The sequence below is a fragment of the Erythrolamprus reginae genome, chromosome 2 (genome assembly GCF_031021105.1).
Source record: "Erythrolamprus reginae isolate rEryReg1 chromosome 2, rEryReg1.hap1, whole genome shotgun sequence".
Taxonomy (NCBI): Eukaryota; Metazoa; Chordata; class Lepidosauria; order Squamata; family Dipsadidae; genus Erythrolamprus; species Erythrolamprus reginae.
In genome coordinates this window covers 172,275,071-172,298,969 of record NC_091951.1, presented here as the reverse complement: position 1 = coordinate 172,298,969, position 23,899 = coordinate 172,275,071, and the positions used below count along the sequence as shown (strand labels likewise).

The 23,899-nt window shown below is 41.8% G+C and overlaps 1 protein-coding gene across 1 annotated transcript; it reads left to right on the top strand.

Annotated features, from left to right (window-relative positions):
• The first annotated feature begins 3,283 nt into the window (after positions 1-3,283).
• RNF135 (ring finger protein 135) lies at positions 3,284-23,442 on the top strand. The gene is made up of 6 exons (XM_070736000.1): positions 3,284-3,702; positions 9,571-9,777; positions 12,981-13,116; positions 17,011-17,088; positions 19,260-19,361; positions 20,199-23,442. Exons 1-6 carry the CDS (start codon positions 3,337-3,339, stop codon positions 20,726-20,728), a joined length of 1,419 nt encoding a protein of 472 aa, XP_070592101.1. The 5' UTR covers positions 3,284-3,336; the 3' UTR covers positions 20,729-23,442.
• The last annotated feature ends 457 nt before the right edge of the window (positions 23,443-23,899 follow it).

The following is a 23,899-nucleotide window of genomic DNA, read 5'->3' as shown; positions in this document are numbered from 1 at the left end:
ACTCCTAAACCAAACTGGCCCTCTTACTTTATTTTATTATATATATTTTTATATAATACAATATGAAACCTCCAGCTAATGTTAATTAAATAATATAAATACCTGAAAATGCTTAAAAACATCAATGTTCACAAAACTTCAATATTCATATGCTTTTAATTCAACATTAGTCTAACATATAACAAACCTACCAACTATAAATCATAACCACATAATTAAGAATCCAGAATAATTATCAAATCAAATCAAATCGGATCTAATCCTAAAATCCCAAAATAAAAAGTTGATTTGTTTTCTCTTCTTCCAATTCCTGATTCCGTACTGCACATGCTCCAAATAACTCTCTCTTGTCTTCAAAGAGAAATGTACAGAATACCCTATTTATGCATATGCCCAATTGACTGAGATGCCAGCTTCCAAAAATCCCCACTCTGCAGCCATGTGAAATCTGTCATACATGCAGAGGGCAGCAGGTTGAGGAACTCTGATTCAGAAGGTATTTAAAAGTGAAAAGCATACACACACAAGCCATCTTTAGTTGGTACTGTGAATAAGGAAGAGGATAGAAAATTGAAATTGTGAGTTCTTGGCTGAAAGGTACAACAATAATTTCTAAAGTGTCTGGGAATCATGGATTTCAGTTTTTTGAGGAGCCAAAGTATCTTAATCTATAGGAATATTTATAGCTACCCTATTTCCCCGATAGTAAGACACCCCCGATTGTAAGACGTATCAGGGGTTTCAGGGGGGTCGGCTAATATAAGCCGTACCCCGAAAGTAAGACATATGTCTTACTTTCGGGGAAACACGGGGGTATTGCCGCCTCCCTCTCATCTAGCTGCGCACCGCCTCCTGCCCACGTCCGCACCATCCCCCTCTCCATACGTTGCCGCGTCTGCCACCTCCCTCTGATCTTAACGAGCGCCGCCTCCTGCCCACTTCCGCGCCGCCCCCCTCCTTTTATGTCACCGCGTCTAAATGTTAATTTTATGGTTAAAACAAAAAAATCGACAATTTTTTTCCAATATAAGACATACCCCGAAAGTAAGACATAGTGGGGCTTTTGGGGATAAAAAGAAAGTAAGACACTGTCTTACTTTCGGGGAAACACGGTATGTTGCAAATGCCTGTATGTTTTGAGGTTTTGTTTCGTTTGTTTTTTTGGAAAGTTATCCTTGTTCTACCTCACATCTTAAGTGAAATAGAATGGATGTTGTCATACTAAAATAATAGGAATCCATGATTTGTCCCCTGGGAAGGAACTTCCTCCATGTCACATTTTCCCTAGAAGCAGCAGTAAAAAAAATGAAGTGTCTTGATAAACAGTTGCAGCTGGAAAATCAATTATTTTCTCCCTGTGCTGCCTTTTAGCTGCATCTATAAATATTCCAAGATGAACCACACAATAGAAAAGTAAATTATTTGTATTCAGGTAGACCTCAACTTACAATCACAATTGAGTCCAATTTTTCTGTTGAATCTGCAAACTTGACAAATGTTTTTCTTACTGTAAAGTGTCCAGCCTGAACTACAAATATCCTCTTCTATCAGCATTTACCGTACTTAAGAAACTGCGAGTTCTAATTCTGGCTTAGTGAGTGACCTGGCTAGTCCCTTTCTCTCAGATCTAAAAAGGAGGCATTGGCAAATCACTTAGAGATACAGAACAGCAGAGCTGAAAGGGACCTTGTATATCATCTAATCCAACCCCCTGCTCAAGCAGGAGACCCTACCTATACCATTTCTGATCACTTCTGAAAAACTTGCCAAGAAAATGTCTATAGAGATTCTCAATCATCCAGATCATGATTGTCCCAAAGGTGTGGTTTTTTTCAACAGACAACTGGAATTTGTTTTTTCTTTCTTTGAAGACATTCCGCTTCTCTAACCAGAGCATACAAAACATTTGCTAGACCAATTCTTGAATACAGCTCATCTGTCTGGAACCCACACTGCATATTGGATATCAATACAACTGAGAGAGTCCAAATATATTTCACAAGAATAGTCCTCCACTCCTCTGCTCACAACAGAATACTGTACCTTAATCTACCAAATTTGAAATTTTGGTCTTAGATAGACTAGAACTTCTTCGTCTTTGATCTGACTTAAATTTAGTTCATAAAATCATCTACCACAATGTTCTACCTGTCAATGATTTCTTCAGCTTCAACTGCAACAATACATGAGCATGATTCACACTTAATGTAAACCGTTGCAAACTCAACTGCAGAAAATACGAATTCATCAACAGAGTGAACAAAGCCTGGAATGCACTACCTGATTCTGTGGTTTCCTCCCCAAACCCCCAAAACTTTAACCTTAAGACTTTCTATAATCGACCTCACCCCATTCCTAAGAGGTCCCATAAGAGGCATGCATAAGCGCAGCATCATGCCTACCGTCCCTGTCCTACTGTCCTATTGCCTAATTTACCTGTGCCTACTTTGCTAGTGTTTATGTTTATACCAATACCTTGTACATGTTTGACAAATAAATACATAAATAATAAAATAAAATAAAATAAAATAAGCAGGCATGTCTTCAAAGAAAGAAAAACCAGAAAATCCAGTTGCCTGTTTAAAAAAAAACAACTACATTTGTCACTTGCCAGGAAAACTTGACTGCAGAAAATATGACTTCAGCAATAGTGATCAATGCCTGGAACTTACAAACTGACTGTGTTGTTTCTTCCCCAAACTCCAAGATCTTCAATCTTAAATTATCTACTGTTGACCTCTCCCATTTTCTAAGAGGTCTGTAAGGGGTGTGCATAAGCGCACTCTTGTGCCCACTATTGTCCCTGTCCTGTCCTATTACCCTTTATATCACTTCTTTATAGTTTGTTATGTTAATACAAACTATAATTCTATACGTGTATGACAAATAAACAAACAAACAACTAACTAACTAACTAACTAACTAACTAACTAACTAACTAACTAACTAACTAACTAACTAGATAAATAGATAAATAAATAGATAAATAAATTGCAGGGATCAAACCAGGGAATCAAGGAGTCACTGCTTGCAATGCCTGCCTGCCTGCTGGCATTGCAAGCAGGCAGGCAGGCAAGATCCTTTTCTTCCATTTAGGAGGCAACAATAGTTTTATGCGATATTAAACGAACACGCCAAACAGCATAGCGGGAGGAGAAGGCGGAAGAGTAACGCGACTCCGGGTCATTTTGGTTCTGCTTGGAGCCAGCCGCGGGGGCTTCCGCCTGAGCCGCCGGTTTTTGTTTTGTTTCTTGCCCCGCTCCTCCCTTCTACCGAGCGGGCGTGAGCATCGTGGGTTGAATAAGCCCCGGGCCCTCATCGGCGGAGGAGACTGCCATGGCTTCTGCTGCCCAGGAGCCGAAGCCCGTGTGGCTGACGGCGGAGGACCTGCAGTGCTCCATCTGCCTGGATCTGCTCAGCCACCCGGCCACGGTGGAGTGCGGCCACAGCTTCTGTCTGGGCTGTCTCCAGGATTGGTTGCCGGAGGGCAAGAGCAAAAACCGCGAATGTCCCATCTGTAAACACCGGCTGGGCCGCAAGTTGCCCGAGCGCGCCGTCTTGCTGAACTCCATCCTGGAAAAGTATAACAGCCAAACCTCCAGCGATCCGCTTCCCACGGGAACCACGCATCTGGCGGAGCTGGCCTTCCCAGATGGGGCGAGGGACAAGCGGGACCTCTCCCTTGCCAGCCGCGGGTTTCAGGTGAGTCTTGGTGGGTCTGACATCGGGATCTAGCCGTGATTCTTCCGGGGGGCGGGGGCGGGATTGACCAGCAGTTTTCTGTCAATGTTATTCTGAGCTTCTAGACAAGCCCATCTCGCCCTTCCATTTGCAGTATGAAATGCAGATTTAAATTGGTTTGGAAAGAGTTATAACGTTTGTGACCCATATTAATTAATTAATTAATTAATTAATCAATCAATCAGTTAATTAATTAATCAATTCATTAATTAATTAGTATGACACCCATCTCCCTAGAGACTCTAGGCGGCTTTCAACCACAAATTAAAACAACAACCTCCTCATCCCCATCCTCATCCTCATCATCTATATTATTATTATTATTATTATTATTATTATTATTATTATTATTATTATTATTATTATTTAAATTTGTATGCCGCCCCTCTCCGAAGACTCAGGGCAGCATACAAATAATTGTGTTAGGAACAGGCAAAACCTCTAAAAAAACAATTTAAATCCAGCCGTTGATATTTTAATTTTCTAGGTGTACGTATATGTGTGCGTATGTATAAGTATACAGCAATTTACTCTGTGGAAACAGCTTGCCGTTGAAAGATTGGACATTTTTGGATAAAGGAAGGGTTACTCCTAGGATTAGCCATCTTGTGAGACTTGGAGCCATAATATTTGTCTAAACCAGTGGTTCTCAATCTGGGGGTCAGGATCCCTTTGGGGATCAAACGACCGTTTCACAGGGGTCGCCTAAGACCATGGGAAAAGACAAATTTCCCCTGGTGTTAGGAACTAAAGTTTCTATTCTGGTGCCTTGGTACATATTTTTAGTATCCGACCAATAAGGTGTTTACAGTGGGGGTGTCCTTCTGACTTTTCTGCCAATCAGCATAAAGCTCTATTGGGAGAATTGGCACTAGACTTATGGTTGTGGATCACCACAACATGAGGAACTGTATTAAGGGGTCGCAGTATTAGATAGGTTGAGAACCACTGGTCTAAACTCTAAAACAGTGGTCACCAATGTTTTGGAACTTGGGGACCACTAAATTCATAATTTTAAATCCCAAGGACCACTAATATGAATTTAAAAAAAAGATAAATAGTATTTAGTGCAATATAAAAATGCAAATATTTTTGCTGCAGACCAAAAAATTTTCACGGACCACCAGTGATCCACAGACCATTGATTGGTGACCTCTGCTCTAAAGCTTAAGCCTAAATCTAAGTAGCCTTTCCTAGCCTTTATCTTTCAGGGTGGAAATTTGCTTCTATCCTATCTAGCTATCCTACTTCTGCAAAGTCAGTTTGTGATTCCTTGAATGTGACCTAGAGGCAAACCTACACCTCCTGGGACTGCTCTGGATATCCCTTTCAGGGCTTAAATTTGAACCTGGGATCTTTTTCATTAAAATCCCTGAAATATGTTTGAAAGCCTTCTTCCTTGGTAAACAAATAATCAAAAAGCAAATAATTGGTTTCTCCCATCTGGCTTCTGTTTTTGAACCAGCTACTTTTTCCCAACTTTTAAAAATTGTTTATGTCTTTTTTCATGGCATTGAATGTATCAGTTGTCAAAACTGTATTTGATTTGGCCCCGTTTAAAGAGACTTTTATTTATGATGCAATTAAGTATTTAGCTTTGAGGGATTCAAATACTTTAGCTGGATATACGCATGAAAATTGTGCCGTGTGCCTTGTTTTCTTAAAAGTTATATTTGATTTATATACCCAGAATCAGTAGAACATTTTCAGCATTTTTGCCATAAGTCCTTACATCCTGCAACACTTGTGCAACAATTTCTGCAGTGTCTGTACTAGAATAGAAGGCAAATTATTTTTTAATGAGATAGTGGATCATCACCTGATCTGTTATAATCAAGGGTTAGTGGCAGAGGGTCACTGGCACAAAGCCCTGCATCAGGTGTGGAGTAGCCAGGGGTAGGCTGCTGCTCGGACTGGGGAGGGGGGGAAACGCAGTGGGGAGCTCCACCCCAGAGCACCCAATCTTCACTGAAAAATGTTGAAAGGAAATGCAGGGCGTCCTGCATAAGCCACAGCCACAATGTGGTAGTAAAAAATTTGGTAGCCTTTCACTGGGAGTAGCTATGATAAACTATTTCTCACTGTGTCAGGGTAGTGAGTACGTAAATCCACAGCCCTTAAAGCAGGGCAAAAAAAGCAAAGGATTTTTCAGGCTGAGTTCTGCTGTCTGGTTGCAATTAATCCACTCTGAACTTTTCAATGAGAGATTTTTTAGGATTAGATATACCCATCTGCAGCATGGTGAATATGGATGGCTACATTGACCAGCTGTTGGCTGAAATGCTAACATGCGAGCCACACCAGTGATGTTCAGAACATAGGCTTGACTACTGTAATGCTCTCTACATAGAGCTACCTTTGAAAAGTGTTCGGAAACTTCAGATCATGCAGAATGCAGCTGCGAGAGCAATCATGGGCTTTCCCAAATATGCCCATGTTACACCAACACTCCGCAGTCTGCATTGGTTGCTGATCAGTTTCCGGTCACAATTCAAAGTGTTGGTTATGACCTATAAAGCCCTTCATGGCACCAGACCAGATTATCTCAGGGACCGCCTTCTGCTGCATGAATCCCAGTGACCAGTTAGGTCCCACAGAGTGGGTCTTCTCCAGATCCTGTCAACTAAACAATGTCGCTTGGCGGGACCCAGGGGAAGAGCCTTCTCTATGGTGGCCCCGGCCCTCTGGAACCAACTCCCCCCAGAGATTAGAATTGCCCCCACCCTCCTTGCCTTTCGTAAGCTGCTTAAAACCCACCTCTGCTGCCAGGCAGGGGGAAATTGAGATACTCTTTCCCCCTAGGCCTTTACAATTTTATGCATGGTATATCTGTATGTATGTTTGGTTTTTATAATAATGGGTTTTTAACTGTTTTTAGTATTGGATTATTATTATATGCTGTTTTATTATTGCTGTTAGCCGCCCCGAGTCTCTGGAGTAGGGCGGCATACAAATCCAATAAATAAAATAAATAAAATAAATAAATATTGGATGAGCCCCAGGAGCAATCAAGCCACTGTTTGTTTATTTAGCATATGGCAAATACTGTACATGGACTTATAGTAGTTCAAATGTTAATATCAAACATTGGATCATGTTTGAGGAGGCGAACTAACATCATATTCCATCAAGCCACTGCTTCTGAGGAAATACTGGCCTTCTGCACCTCCATGTACAGTATGTCTTCAGGCATATGCAGTAGGTAATAGTGAACTACCTGTGGGGTTGGCAGATGGATGTCTATCAAGGCCACCTGTTCAATGTAGACCCAAGAATAGTGAGTTGACTGGAAGGGTGTGCATCCTGAGATCTACCAGAAATTCACAGAAGAAATTCAGGCTCTCAGAGGAGTCAGATTCCTGCTGACATTAGATTAGATTTATTGGATTTATATGCCGCCCCTCTCCGCAGACTCGGGGCGGCTCGCAACAATGGCAAAAACAGTACATAGTAACAAATCTAACATTTAGCAATCTAAATTACAGTTTTAAGTTAAAAAGTCCAGAAACGCAACCCCAATATATATATATAAAAAACAAGCACACAATCAATCATAGACCAAAACTACATGGGCAAGGGGGAGATGTTTCAATTCCCCCATGCCTGACGGCAGAGGTGGGTTTTAAGGAGTTAAAGGCATTAAAGGTTCCCTTCCAGAAAAACAGCCCTGATGGCACTAAGAAGTTATTCATATCTTGTGCTTCATCACAAGCAGGAGGCTGTCTTGCAAAGCAGAGGGATCAGTAGATAAGGCATTATCTACCCTCAGTATCCAGGAGATGTTTGAGAAATGCACCCAGGCAGGCTCAGGCTAGTAGTTGAAAGAGTGCAGACACTCTGGCTGGAGATTGCCCAGTACTGTATTTATTTCTCTCTCTCTTTCTGTTACTAGGTTGCTCTTTTTGGCATTCACTGAACTGCTTTATCTGCATTTCCTGGAAGAACAGTCATTTTTAAAAAAAAGCCATCTACTTTCACTTTCCAGAAGCAACGTAGGAGACAGGGATTCTAGCTGAAGCCACTTACTTTTGCTCTTGGCTGATCTCCGAAAACTCAGCAAGGGCTGGGTCTAATTAGTACAAGGGTAGGAAAGGGTTGCAGCAGACTAGGAATTGAAACCATGTCTGGAAGAAGAATGTGCCCAGAAACGACATAGATGTGATTGTGAAGTCAGTAAGAACTGAGTTTGAGTCAACCTTGGAGTTTGATCCAAACAAAAGTACTACCGTATTTTCCGGATTATAAAACACACCTTTTTAAAAATATATATTTTTTATTAGTTTTCAAAATAAAAGACATAACAAAACAAACAAACATTAAATTGACATGACACTACATTTAACATAAAAAGGAGCTACAATTGCTCCGCTCAGCATAGAAGTCTTCTTAATACAGAAAGAGAAAACTAATTGTAGTTTAGATCAATACAGAAAAGTAAACATATCAATAAAATATCTCTATCTTCCTTTAAATAGCATAGAATAATGTATACTTTTAAAAAGCCACATCAGTTTTAACAGTACTGTATCTGTAAAAGTATAATCTGAAACGTAACACTGTCCTGTTTTAGTATTATGATAAGGCAGCTGAGTTAAACCCTGACTTAGTCATGTTTGGAGTAGATCTATTTAAATAATTGGGAGGAGTTAATGTGATAACAGTTAAGAAAACTTTCTGGGATTAACATACTGCCATAATGTACATTTCTCCATTTCTTTACTATTTCTGTGGGTCAGGCACACATTGACAGAAATACCCAGCAAACAGTGTACAGTATATCATCTGTACTGTTTGCAGTGAGGCAAATTGCTGTGAGGCAGAGGCAGATTTTTCTCCATTGTTTCCTTCTCCCAAAACTAAGGTGTATCTTACACTCTGGTGCATCTTATATTTAGAAAAATACAATACAGTGATCCCTCGATTTTTGCGGATTCAAACTTCGCGAAACGGCTATACCACGGTTTTTCAAAAAATATTAATTAAAAAATACTCCGCGGTTTTTTTTCTATACCACGTTTTTTCCCATCCGATGACGTCATCACCAAGAGTCACTTCTCTCTCTCTTTCTCTCTTTCCTGTCATTCTCTGCTTCAATCATTTTCTCATTTCTCTTTTTTCTCCCCTTTTTTCTATCATTTCTCTCTCTCTCTCTACCTTCCACTCTCCCCCCTCTTGCTCTCTCTCTCTCTCTCTCTGTGAGAACGCCTGCCCCGCCTCTCCTGCAGCCCCCTCGCTGATAGCTGGGATGAAAGCACTCTCAGCTAAGGGACTGTGAGAGGGGCGGGGCGGGCATTCTGAAAGCGCTCAGAGCGGCTAGCGGCCGAATGAGGAGGATAAGAAGCTGTAGCCGCCAGCGCTGCTGCAGCAGGACCCGTGTCCCAAGAAAGCCGGTGAGAGGGGTGGATCGGGCGGGTGGGGGGTAGCGGCGAGGGGGCCGGAGGCGCTGGGGGGGGGGCGGCCGACATTCAAAACAATCTTTGCTGGCCTCCGCACTTTCGTCGCTCCCCACCCCCAACTTCAAGCCCGGTTCTTTCGTGGCCTTGGAAAAGGGTGCGTGGGGATAGTTTTTGGCTGTCCGTAGCCAAAAATGGTGTTTTTACTTCCGCATCTCTACTTCGCGGAAAGGAACGCAACCCCGCGAAAATCGAGGGATCACTGTACTTACTTTTAAGCAGTAATGCCAATGCTGGATTGTGTGAGGAGCTGGTTTGGCTCTCAAAATGTTGAAGATCGCTATTGGGATTGTAAAAGGGAAAAATTAAATGTTGGAAATGTTCAGATTTCTGTACAGAGGTCTTTCGTCAGCAACAGTCTCTTTTCCGATCTTAGGATTATATGTTTCAAACCAGAAGCTCTGTTTCAGAAGCCTTCAGTTTTATGAAAAAGTGCATTTATCATCAAGAGGAAATGGTGCTAAGGATCATTGAAGAAGAATGCAAAGGGGCTCAACAAATAACTGACTCCACTGTCACGCAGCTCAATGGAAAAATTCATAACATTTTGGATTTCCAAAATAAATCTGAAGAAGTGATGATGGTAACTAATCACATTAATGGTACTATAAAGATCTATTGTATTTATTAATATATCCTATTTTTATGGCTGCTCATCTTACAAAATTGTAAATATATTTAAAACACTGAAAGTCCTAGAACTATTTCTGAACAAATGAGTAGGGGTGGGATGCTGATTTGCTTTGTGGGACCTTCCATTGCAGAGTAGGTTGATTTTTAGTTATTAAATTTGATGATCCTAAAAATATAATTTGGAAGACATTCTGATTGTTATTAATGGAGAGACATATCATGATTTCAAACAACAGATACCTGTATGCATAGAAGTATATAGTTATACAGTGGTACCTCTACTTAAGAATGCCTCTACTTAAGGACTTTTCTAGATAAGAACAAGGTGTTTAAGATTTTTTTGCCTATTCTTAAGAACCATTTTCTACTTAAGAACCTGAGCCCGGAAAAAATCCCCAGGAAATTTGAGAGGGCCAGTTTCCTGCCATTCCTCCTGGGTTTCTCTCTCTGGAGCAGTGTATGGGAGGTGTGTGCTCCACCTCGCCGCCTCAGAGTCCCTCTTTTTTTTTTTAAGCCTTAAAGTTTTGGATTTTTTTGATTCCCCTCACTTCACCTTCTTCTTTCAGCAGTGACTCTCCTCCTCCTCTTCTTCCTCCTCCTCCCCTCCACCCAAATACCAAACTTTTATTTCTTTCCTAATGGGCTTGCACGCATTATTTGCTTTTACATTGATTCCTATGTGAAAAATTGCTTCTTACTTTTAAAATTGCTTACAAACTTTTCTACTTAAGAACCTGGTCATGGAACAAATTACGGTAAGTTCTTAAGCAGAAGTACCACTGTACTACAGTATTGGGTTGACTCCTCAGTATAGTATTCTAGGGGTGTTTTTTTCCTCCAGCCCTACCCAGAATTCTGAATCACAGGGTGTTAGTAGCGCTGCTTCTCCCCCCCCCCCTGTCTCCTTAGTATATGCAACAAATAAAGGCCTACATGGCTTAGGACCAGATTACTTACGGCAGTGTTTCCCAACCTTGGCAACTTGAAGATATTTGGACTTCAACTCCCAGAATTCCCCAACCAGCGAATTCTGGGAGTTGAAGTCCAAATATCTTCAAGTTGCCAAGGTTGGGAAACACTGACTTACGTATCCCAGCGGCCAATCAAATCCCACAGAGTCGGCCTTCTCCATATCCTGTCAGCCAAGCAATGTCGTCTGGTGGGGCCTCCTGTCCTTTGGAGCCAACTCCCCCCAGAGATTTGCACCGCTCCCACTCCTGGCTTTTCAAAAGGTTATGAAAATGCAGCTTTGCTGGCAGGCCTGGGACTATTGATCATTGATACTCTGCTCCAGATGATGACATGATTGTATTTGGAATTAATCAGGTTGAATAGTTTTAAATTGTTCAGGGATTTGTCTTGGTTTAATACTTGGGTTTTTTAAATTTTGTACTTTGTATTGATTTTATTATGTAAGCCACCCTGAGTCCCTTTGGAGAAGGGACTAGAAATCCAAGCAAGCAAGCAAGCAAGCAAGCAAGCAAGCAAGCAAGCAAGCAAGCAAGCAAGCAAGCAAGCAAGCAAGCAAGCAAGCAAGCAAGCAAGCAAGCACATACATACATACATACATACATACATACATAAATACATACATACATACATACATACAGTACAGTAGTACCTCATGATATGAACCCCTCGTCATACGAACTTTTCGAGATACAAACCCGGGGTTCGGAAAATTTTTGCCCCTTCTTTCGAACTTTTTTTGCCTTACGAACCCACCGCCCAAATGCCGAACCTGGAAGTTTGGCAAAAGTTCGGGTTCGGCATTCGGGTTCAGGAGGCCGCCGAGAAGCATTGCTGCCCGGCTGTCTCCTTTGCAGAAGAGCCACGGAGCTGTCAGCCGGTCGGGAGGCTCAAACGGAGGTGGGGAATCCCAATAGGGAATTCCATGGGCAGAGCTTTGATGTCACAAAGACGTCCTTCCTGGAGTTCACGTTTTGACTGGCCAGGAAGGACGTCTTCGTGACGTCAAAGCTCCGTCCATGGAATTCCCTATAGGGATTCCCCACCTCTGTTTGAGCCTCCCGACCGGCCGACAGCTCCGCAGCTCTTCTGCAAAGGAGACAGCTGGGCGGCGATGCTTCTTGGCTGCCTCCCGAACCAGAATGCCAAACCCGAACTTTTGCCGAACTTCCGGGTTCGGCATTCGGGAGAACGCTGAGAAGCGCCCGTCTGGTTCAAAAGGTGACAACTGGGCGGCAGCACCGAGCGGAGCGCTGTTTGTGTGATTTTTTTTTTTGCTTGCACGCATTAATTGATTTTACATTGTTTCCTATGGGAAACATTGTTTCGTCTTACGAACTTTTCACCTTACGAACCTCCTCCCGGAACCAATTAAGTTTGTAAGACGAGGTATCACTAAAATCTCCTTTTCTCCACGCTGCAAGTATTGACTTATGGCAATTCAGGCAGTCCAAATTGCTGTCGTTAGGTGAATCCCCTGTGGTCATTAGGTGTGATGTCATATGATCATATTTTTCACTTCCTGCCGGGTTCCCCACTGACTTGTTAGAAGCCAGCAAAGAAGGTTAGAAAATGACAATTAGGTGATTGCAGAATGCTGAACTTGTGATCACATATGATGGTATGTGAGAACGACCTTGGGAGATTTGTACTATCAAACTTCAAGACTAATATCAGCCTTCCCAGATAGATCAAACGAGAAAGCGTGATCAGGGGATGTAGTTCTACTTTATTCTGAGACTACTTTAGCAGACATTTTTAGAAGTAACTCCATAATAAAGCCCACTGCAGTGATCAAGATCAGTTTCAATTGTCAGGAACACCAACCAACTGAGGGAGTTGGTACATTACCTGCCAAAAGTTTACAACACTCATAATCTGCAAACCCAACATTCCAGGAGTACTCCCAAATTGCCAGGAGACTGAGTCTTGGCTTCAATGTTCACTGGGTGACTTGGGCCAGTCACTCTCTCTTTCTCTCTCAACCCATAACCGATGGATCAACACTTGGTCTAAGAAAACAAAAATAAAACCCACAAGACTCTGTGCTTGCAGGGAAATACTGGGGAAGGTGGGGGGGGAGTTATATTATTCAGATTCTGGTTACAGAATTGATAGAAATACTTATTGAAATGTTGCTGGTGCCTTGCTTAATTCTTGATTATTATTATTTTTAATTGTTAGGAAACATCATCCATTCAGGAAGCTTATATTGGCGATCCCATTCAGAAGATGAGCAATATTGTCGGTGCTGTTGAAGAGTTAAAGAGACAGGTGGAAGCAGCCATTTTGAGGAATTTCCCAGTGTCGCCATCGCAAAGTTGGTGGAATTTTGTTTGGTTTTTAAAAAAATAATTTTTATTGAAGTATTTATATTAAAAACAAAACATAAAAACATTGAAAACATACAATATGACATACAAAAAGAAAGAAAGAAAAAAGAACAGAAAAAAAGAAAAAAGATAAGAAAAAGAGTTCATCAATTAATTAATCAGTTTTTACATATCTGTTAAACACAACAGTTATTTCAACGGCTAGTATGAACGGTAACATAAAAATAATAATTTTGGTTATTTAATTAATTTACATATTTGTTACACTTTCAACCACCTACGATCAATCAAAGGTACAATAATACATTTCATCTACAGTGGTACCTCGAGATACGAGTTTAATTCGTTCCAGACCTGGGCTCTTAAGTCGAGCAGCTCTTATCTCGAACGACTTTTCCCCATAGGAATTAATGTAAATAATTTTAATTGGTTCCAGCCCTCAAAAAACTCACAAAGTTAGTCTAAATTATGCAGAAAGACATGTTTTTAATGAAGAAATGTACATGTACATATAAATGAATAATGAAGTTTCTTTCACTTAACTTGTAAACTTTCTTAAACTTTTAAATTTACATATGTTCAACTTCTCTGCCACCCAATCCTGTAGGACAGAGGTCCCCAACCCTTTTTGCACCAGGGACCGGCTTTAAGCGATCAAGAGAGGAATGGGTGAATGAATGGACGGAGGGTGGGAAGGAAGGAAGGAAAGAGGGAAGGGACAGGAACAGAGGAAGGAAGGAAGGAAACTTATGAAAGGGGAGAGTAAGAGAGGAATGAGTGAAGGGAGGGAGGGAGGGAAGAAGGTGGGAAGGAGAAAGAAAAGAAGAAATAGAGGAAGGGAAGGTAAAAGAGAGAAAGAAAAAGAGCAAGAAAGAAAGAAAGAAAGAAAGAAAGAAAGGGGGAAGGGACAGGAACAGAGGAAGGAAGCAAGGAAACTTATGAAAGGGGAGAGTAAGAGAGGAATGAGTGAAGGGAGGGAGGGAGGGAAGAAGGTGGGAAGGAGAAAGAAAAGAAGAAATAGAGGAAGGGAAGGTAAAAGAGAGAAAGAAAAAGAGCAAGAAAGAAAGCTGCAAGCACCCCCCCGAGCCCCCCAGGCCGGCTGCAACCTTTTAAAACATGCGCGCCGCTTCGCAGCTGTCTCCTGAAGCCGAACGCGGAAGTTAGCGTTTGGCTTCAGGAGACAGCTCCTTGGCGCTTGTATCTCGAATTTGGGCTTGTAAGTAGAACAAAAATATCTCTCCCCTCCCAGCTCTTATCTCGAGTTGCTCTTAAGTAGAGCAGCTCTTATGTCGGGGTTCCACTGTATATCAAATTATTCGTTGGCGGAATTTTGATTGCCTTCTTACATTAAGAGTAATCACGTGATGACTTTACAAAGCTTTGAATATGACTAAGGAAATAAAACCACTACGGTCTGGCATAGTCTACAGAGAGGGACGGCATATAAACTAATAAATTAAATTAAATTAACCATCACTGCTTTATATCCATAATTATTACCTTTAGTTTAACAGACCTTACCCATTAGGCACTTTTTATAAGTATGTGGAACTCACTGGCAATATGGGCAAGGAATCACTTTGGTACAGTTTTCGCTTCTCTTTATAGTCGAGTTGATTATCACTGTAGATTGTCTATGGAGATTCTGAGTCCTTGAGGTCGTGTTTGTCCCAAAAGTGCTTTTATTTTTTCAAGAGGTAAGTGAACTTTTTGGATTTTCTTTGAAGATGTTTTGCTTTTCATCCAAGGAGCTGAAGAACTTTGACTGGATGGTAAGGAATGGAAGGATTGATTATTCCTTGCAGACAGTTGGTCATTTGCATCCTTTCAGCGAGTCGAGTTGTTAAGGTCAGAAACATCTCCAAAGAAAAAACAGAAAGTCCATATGCCCCTTGAAAAAGGCCAGCCCAGGTTTGATCCAGGCAGGGGTGGCCGCTACTGCTGCTACCGGCGTGCTGTGCATGCAGCTTCACATCTCCGGCGTGTGCACGCACACATCTGAGCGAGATTTTGCTTCTGCGCATGCACAGGAAGCAAAATCTCATGAGGCGACAGATTTTGGCAAATTTTTTGCTTCCGCGCATGCGCAGAAGCAAAGAATCGCCAAAATCTCTCTCGCATGCGCCTCCCTTTGCGAGATTTTGCTTTTTGCCCATGTGCAGAAGCAAATCCAATTTTACTACTGGAGCAGGGTCGTCATCTGTACCGGTAGGAACCCGATACTGGTTTCATCCAATTGCCAGCTCTAGATTTTAGTTTTATTTATTTTTATAATAAACTTTATTAATTTTTCATAAAAATTGACAAACATACATACAAACATTTAACATAAAGTAGGGGTTGCAATTTCCCCTCTTGTCATAGAAGTCAATTTTTTTAACAGAAAAAGAATACATTGTTAATGCCTTAAGTCAACATATTAATTTAAATTAAAAGAAGAATTTTGCTAAAACCTTACAATAAACAAATTTCATACAAGGAAAAGAAAAAAAAGGAAAAACTAAATCATTTTAGTATATATATAATTCTCACATGGCTTTTACATTTTTTTTTCTTCTTATTTATCCATATGTACACCTTATTCGAAATAATATAAAATTCTGATTCCTCCTGATTATTTAACCGTCTTGTCATCATATCCATCTCTGCGCAGTACCTCTTCTTCTTTGGGAGTATTTTCTCCTTTCCAATTTTGCGCATAAACTATCCTGGCTGCGGTCAAAATGTGAATTACTAAATAAAGAATATCTTTCTTATATTACCAGCTCTAGATTTTATACTAGGCCCATGGAGGTCCTGCCCTATATACTCAGTTTGGGGAATTCTGATTAGACAAATCATCTGTGACCCGTCCGCGGAGATCGGGTTCCGCTCCAGTGCAAGAATGAAAGAGCTCACCGCGTCTGCTGGGATTCCTCCGGTTCCTGCTTTCCTGATGAATCATGAGGAGGTCGGGGTCCGCTCCTTGCACTGGAGTGAACCCCGATCTCCTACCAAGAGCGGCTGAGCACAGAAACCACGCAAACACTTCAGGGCAGTGACTGTGGTACACCGTGTTGCCGTAAAGCAAACAATTAGGGGTCTGTAGAGTGGGTCTGGGTGTTTAGGTCAAGCCAGGTTCTGGGTCTTTACAATATTGGGGAGAACTGAGTTAATTATATTAGTCCGGCCCTCTAAAACCATCCCAATTTCTCATGCGGCCCCAGGGCAAAATTAATTGCCCAGCCCTGCCTTAAGCAATAGTAGCTATATATCCGAATCCCCCCCCCCTTTTTAGGTAGAATAAGTGGCTCTGGATGCTATTGAATCACAACTCCCCTCATTCCTTGCTATTGGCTATGAATAATGGCTGTTGTTCTTATGCAACCTGTGGACAGCTATTAGCTCCTTCATTCAGTTTGAGTTGAAAACGTATGGGTGGTTCCATTTCCTGTCAAAATGGACTTTCTCTGAAATGAAAGGCTGATCAAAGTGATATTGGAACCTCCTAAAATGGATCAGGGGGTTCTCCTTCTTAAACTCAACAGTGAAGCTCAAATGTAATAGCAATAGCACTTAGATTTATATACCGCTTCACAGTGCTTTTACAGCCCTCTCTAAGCAGTTTACAGTCTCAGCATATTTCCCCCCAATAATCTGGATCTTCATTTTACTGACCTCAGAAGGATGGAAGGATGGAAGGATGGAAGGATGGAAGGATGAGTCAATCTTGAGCTTGGTGAGATTCGATCTGCCAAATTGTAGTCAGCCAGCAGTCAGCAAAAGTAATCTGCAGTTCTGCACTCTAATCACTGTGCCATCACAGCTCTGGTGTTCTGCCATGCCAATTTCTAATCTCAGTGTCTAACAGCCTGGATTTTTATTTATTTTTTACTGTGTAGAGCCTTCTCCAGGAACCAGTAACAACAGTGAAGCTGCAGCTGATGGAACAAAAGAAACATTCCTTTCCAGTGATTCCTGTAGGTAGTTTATTAACTTTAATTGATTTTTGGAGAGATCATAGTCATTATTCCACTAGGACAGTGATGGTGAACCTATGGCACAGGAGCCACAGGTGGCATGTGGAGCTATATCTGCTGGCATGTGAGCTATTGTCTTAGCTCTGCTCCTACATGCATGTGTGTTCCAGCTAGCTGATTTTTGACTCACACAGAGGCTCTGGGAGGGTATTTTTGGCATCCAGAGAGCCTTCAGAGGGATGGGCGAGCCTCAGGCTTATACTGTCCAGGGCTTTTATCATATCTCTTTGTCTGGCTCTGTCACTTATCACTCTAAACCAAGGGTGTCAAACTTGTGGTCCACAGCCCGGATGCATCATGTGCTGGCCACGCCCATTTCTGGTTTAGAAAGGGGGGGAGTTGCAATATTTCATGTAATGAAGTGTTGTCATGAGTTTGACACCCCTGCTCTAAACAATCTTCCAGTTGTGATACCCTGGAACCCATCACTGGATTCCCTTGTTGGGACCTGCACAACTGATCTCCCAGTCGGCATGGATGAAAAAGCATCATTTAGATCAGTGATGTCAAACCTATGACACTGGTGTCACAGGTGACATGCCATATCATTTATAGTTACAGTATAAGCAGGGGTGGGCTGCTGCCCAGACAGGAGGGAACGCAGTGGGGTAGCAAAAATGGAGCTCCACCCCAGAGCACCCAATTTGCACTGAAAGATATTGAAAGAAAATGCAGGGCGTTCTGCATAAGCCACGCTCACAATACGGTAGTAAAAATTTTAGTAGCCCTTCACTGGTGATAAGCCAGATCTCTGGTCTAGACTACACTAGACTAGAATGCTGCTAGTTCACTTCCTCCCACGGAGCACGCACACACATGGAAAAAAATTCCAACCCGCTTCCCAAAAAATTCCAAAATAATTCCAAAAAATAAAGATGGCTGCGTCCACAGACCAGCATTGATTGAACTGATTCCGTGACGTCATTTTGACGTCACCAGCAGGTTGCTACCAGTTCAGGCAAACTGGTCCAAACCAGGAAGAAACCAACTCTGGTCTAGACCCTCTGAAAGTTGCACTAGAAGACCTTACCCTTGCGCAGTCCAAGGCATCTTAAAATTCCACAATAATTCCCGCAAAATTTTGGGAGGCTCCAAAAAATGCATGTCTTCCAGAGAGTCTAGAGAAGAGAGTCCAGAGAGGAAGTCCAGAGAGGCCTCTTTTGTCCAGGATGGTATGTCTGTCTGTCTGTCTGTCCATCTGACATACAAACAGTCAAGTTAGGCATTTTCTGAATTTTTGGATACACCAGATCCAAAAAGTTCACCATCACTGATCTAGATTATTCCTGCTTAGGAAAAGGCAAAAAAGTTGTTTTTAATTTTCGAAGGCTGCCTCTGGGATCCATGTGATACCTACCCTGTTTCCCCAAAAATAAGATGTACCCTGAAAGTAAGGCATGTCAGAGGTTTTGCAGAATTTGCTAATATAAGGCACCCCCCGAAAATAAGGCGTAGTCAAGTTTACATACGGTACGGTGGAAAAACATACGGTACCATTCAAAGATGTTCATAGTGGTACCGTAATAATGTGGCGTCCCCTGCTGGCCCCTTCCATCGCTTTGTACCGTACCTTTGCTGTCTCACCACCATTACAGTCTCCACTACAGTGCGTAGACTGTAGTTCCTCTGGTGGCCGGAAGCTGCAATAGCGGGAGTATACTGTTGTACCATATAAGTGCCGTCATTTTTGTGTGTGGGTGCCATACTGACAGGTACTGTACCGTAATCAGTGTACCGTACGGTAAACTTTCTTTGGGGGTGTCAGCTTTTCTGCCTGTGAATTTGTCTTATTTGAGAAATATAAGGCACCCTCTGAAAATAAGACATAACACAACTTTTGGAGCAAAAATTAATATAAGACAATGTCTTATTTTCGGGGAAACACGGTAGTGCTGTTCTTAGAAATTAAAATGATACTAGAGATGAGCGCTTAGCAGGAGCAGGATGTCAGCTTCCTATTTATTTTTATTGTAATTAAATTAAAATAACATCCGGGGGGGGGGAGAGGATTCTCACTTATGCCAAGATCAATGATCGCGGGTAGCGTGTTGTCTACCTCTATTTAAGTTAATATAAGTTGCAAAATAATTTTTTTTGAATGATTTTTACAGTCCCAAGGAATGATTCTATGCAGGAAGCAAACAGCCCTTCATCCTCAGCGCCATCTCCTACGGACAGAGAATTGCCGATGATTTCAAGTAGATTTTCTCAGTGTAAGTATGCACATTGCTGCACAGACAAGAGAGTGCAAACGTTTCCTTTCAAAAATAATTTGAAAACCAGGTGTTGAACCCTTGGAACAGGTCTTTTATGTTCCATTTAAGAGCGCAGCATTTATTTTGCTTTCTTTAGAAGTAACACTATATAGTGTTTATTAAACAAATGTACGAGTGTTAAGAAAACAAAATGAGGTTAGTTTCCAGAGGTCTTGGGCAATAAATTTGTTTGGTTACAAAGCACAGTGTTTCCCAACCTTGGCAACTTGAAAAGATCTGGACTTCATCTCCCAGAATTCCCCAGCCAGCATTTCCCATTCCCTTAGCAACCATTTCGATCATTACTCACCATGTTTATTTATTAAAGTTTATTTAAAAAAATATTTATTAAAGTCGGATGAAAGTTTGGCAATGACATATGACATCATTGGGCGGGAAAAACCGTGGTATAGGGAAAAAACCCGCAAAGTATTTTTTAATTAATATTTTTTTTAAAACCGTGATATAGACTTTTCGCAAAGTTCGAACCCGTGAAAATCGAGGGAACACTATATGTCTAATATGATCAGGCAGTTTTAATCTCCTATAAACTAGTTTAATGCATGTTGGGTTATTATATTTATTTTTTGACTTGGCCCAATTTGGTCAATCAATCAACCAACCAACCAACCAATAAATTTCAACTCACTGGTCAAAGCAAGCTGCATTATCCAGACTCATTGGCATTTAAGGCAAAAAGGTTGCAGGTAAAGAAGATGGGTTTTGAACTATGAACTTATCTACTTGATTTAAGGCTCCTAGAGATCTGTATGTTTTTAATTTTACTTCACTTAGGGATGTCCGTTGTTACATTTGATGATGAAAGAGCTGGTTGCCGTCTTGAACTCACAGGCAATAAAAGGAAAGTGAGAGTGTCTGGTAGTTGCAAAGAATATGAAAATTCCACCAAGAGATTCCGCAGCAGTCAGGTGCTGGGTTCTCCGGGTTTCTCAGAAGGCTACCATTACTGGGAAATAAACACCAAGGAATCTTCTCACTGGGCCATTGGTGTTGCCAGTGGGGACATTGGCAAAAACGACCGGCTAGGGGGAAATGAATTATCCTGGTGCATAGAATGCAATATGCAACGTATCTCAGCACGGCACAATGGACAAGAAACCAAAATTGACGAAGATAAGCCTTCGCGGGTTGGCGTTTTCCTTGACTTTCCAACAAAAAGTTTGTCTTTTTATTCTCTCACTGATAAAGAAACATGCTTGCACAAGTTTGAAATCAGTGCAGCAAATCCACTTTACCCTGCTTTTTGGATTTTTGGTTTAAGTGTTGGTGATAGTTTAACGATAAATGATATTAATCGGAATTAACTTCATGCCACAATTGTATATTGTCTTAATAAGCATTTGCCTTCTAAAGACTCTTTAAGATTCTGATGTTTTGCTGTTTGAATTATGAAGTATCTCATCTTCTCCTGCTTTCTGAATGGAATGAGCATGTTGGAAGCTTGCACTGTCATTGGATGGAGGTTAGAAGGTGCAGAGTTTCAAAAGAAGGTTTGTGTTTGGGATGCATAAATATTGTCGTCTATCATAATCCCTGCATAGCCAGTTACACATTGTCCTTGACCTACAATAGTTCATTCAGCATCTATTTGAAATTATGGCAGTGCTCAGCAGAGGATTTACGACTGGTACCCAAAGTTATGGCCATAGCACCCCTATGGTCATGTGATCATGATCTGGTAGGGAATCCATTTGAGCTAATGACCACTTGCCAAACATCTTGTGATCATGTGTTTGCTGTATGCAACTTTCCCTACCAGCTTCCCCACAAAATCCATGGGGAAACCAGCAGGAAATGTTAAAAGTCATTGGAGTAAGTGTCCCCATCCATGCTTCCTCTCCAACCCCTCGAATGTGCCATTGGAGCCACTTGCACATCTCTATGAACCCTTCCTGACCTATGCTCCAGGTCCATGCACTCTCTTTGACCCACATGGCACTTCTTGCACATCCACCCCAAACTGTGTTGCACCACTATGGACTGCCCCCAACCTAAGCCACAACCTGCACACCCTTCCTGTCATTGAATTCCATATCCTTTCTGACCTTCGCCACCTCGCACACTCCCCAATCTACCTGCCTCTTGCATAGAGTAGACTGCAACACTTGCAGATGGATTAATAGTTGGCTGACCAACCGCACCCAACAAGTTGTCCTCAATGGTTCCAAATCCACATGGAGGAACGTAGGCAGTGGGGAATCACAGGGTTCTGTCCTGGGCCCTGTGCTCTTCAACATTTTCATCAACGACTTGGACGAGGGAATAGAAGGGCAACTGATCAAATTCGCAGACGACACCAAGCTGGCGGGGGTAGCCAATACCCTAGAGGACAGGCTAAAATTACAGAAAGACCTAGACAGACTAAGACAGTGGACCCATACCAACAAAATGATGTTTAACATCGACAAGAGCAAAGTCCTTCACCTAGGCAGAAAAAACCCTGGACACACATACAACCTGAGAGAAACCCCTCTTAGCAGTAGCGACTGTGAAAGAGACCTCGGAGTCTTGGTGGACAATCAACTAAACATGAGCCAACAATGTGCAGCAGCAGCAGCTAAAAAAGCCAACACAATCCAAAGCTGCATCAACAGGGGAATACACTCCAAGACCAGGGAAGTCTTAATACCACTCTACTACGCTCTGGTCCGACCACACCTGGAGTACTGTATTCAGTTCTGGTCACCACACTTCAAAAGAGACATTGAAACTTTGGAAAAGAGCAACCAAGATGATTAAGAGACTGAAAACCAAAACTTACGAAGAGAGACTGAGGGAACTGGGCATGGATAGCCTAGAGAAAAGGAGGGCCAGAGCGGACATGATAGCAGTCTACACGTTTAGGAGGGGATGTCACAGAGAGGAGGGGATCACTTTATTCTCCAGGGCACCAGAGGGCCGGAGGAGGAACAACGGCTGGAAGCTGACCAAGGAGAGATTCAACATGGAGATAAGGAGGAACTTCCTGACGGTCAGAGCGATCAACCAATGGAACAACCTACCAGCGGACGTTGTGAACTCCAACACTCTGGACATTTTTAAGAGAAGATTGAACTGCCACTTGACTGGTGTGCTATAGGGTTCCTGCTTGGGCAGGGGGTTGAACTTGATGGCCTTCATGGTCCCTTTCAACTCTAACAATCAATCAATCAATCAACAAACAAACAAACAAACAACTACCCATCCTATATTGCATCTCATACATCCTCTCGCCGACCCTGCACTTTTGACAAACTCTGTACATCCTTCTTAATGCTGCAAGCTCACACATCCTACTTGATCAGCACTCTCCCATTCTTCCCAACCAGCATCGCACCTTCCTGAATGTTTCTCATGCCTCATACCTGTTCACTTGACCCCCACTAGATCTCTGCATGCTCTTATTCAATACCCTGTGACCCCCACACCTTTTCCAGGCTGGCATCTCCCTTCCCCCCTTGCACTCGCTCTATCCTGCACAGCACTTCTTACATCTCCCCTCCCTCCCTTATCCAGAAAAAAACACTTATTTGCCTGCTGGCCTTGGGTTTGTAACTTCCTGCCACATTCCCTACTGACTTTGGCCAAGTGTGCCATCTGATGAAAATCAAAATAGAAGCATTATGATTTTAAAAAAAACCAATGGTGGGGGGACATTAAGCAGATGTAGAACTATATGTTTGCAAATGAATATAATTCAGAGTCAATTATTTCAGAGTATAGGAAGAGTTATTAAGCTACTTTTAAAATAAATGGACCCCTAACTTGATAACAATGACAAAAAAAATTTAAGAAAGTAAAAACAACAAATTTGTAGAACCCTCACATGTGGTATTTTATTCAGTGTTATAACTCATGTATCTATTTTAGAAGAATAGAGATGGATGTGAATATGTCCCTTGTATAGTATTTTTTCAATGTAGCCAGCTCACATATTTTTGCTTGATCAGTAAAGTTATTTGGTTAGGATTTATTTGTATATGTTTTTAAATTTATATGTTTAATAACCATGTTCCAGCAATAAAACCTGGGTTCTGTATACCGTGTGATAATGTGGTTTGTTTTATTTTGGCTTAGTTAAGTTGCATGAATATCATACTGTGGTTTGTAAATCATAGTATAATATTTTACTTTGTTTTCTGAAACCAACAAACTGGGATTAGCAATATGCATGATTTGGAAATTCAACTAGATGTCACATGTGATCAGTGGAGGGCTCCTTCCAGTACAGCTAATTGTGCACAGCTCCTCGGCTCTGGTGCATGAATGTAGGATTGAGCGCAATTTTGCTTCCCGCAAAATCTTGCACAGGGATGCATACGCGTGCATGTTTCAGTGAGGATTTTTGCTTCTCCGCATGCGCAGAATCCAAAAACCTCGCCGTAACGTGCAAGCCCATTCAAGATTTTGCTTCCCGCATAGGTGCGGGAAACAAAATTGTGATCGATCCCGCATTTGTGCACCAGAGCAGTGGAGCCACATGTAATTAGCCATAC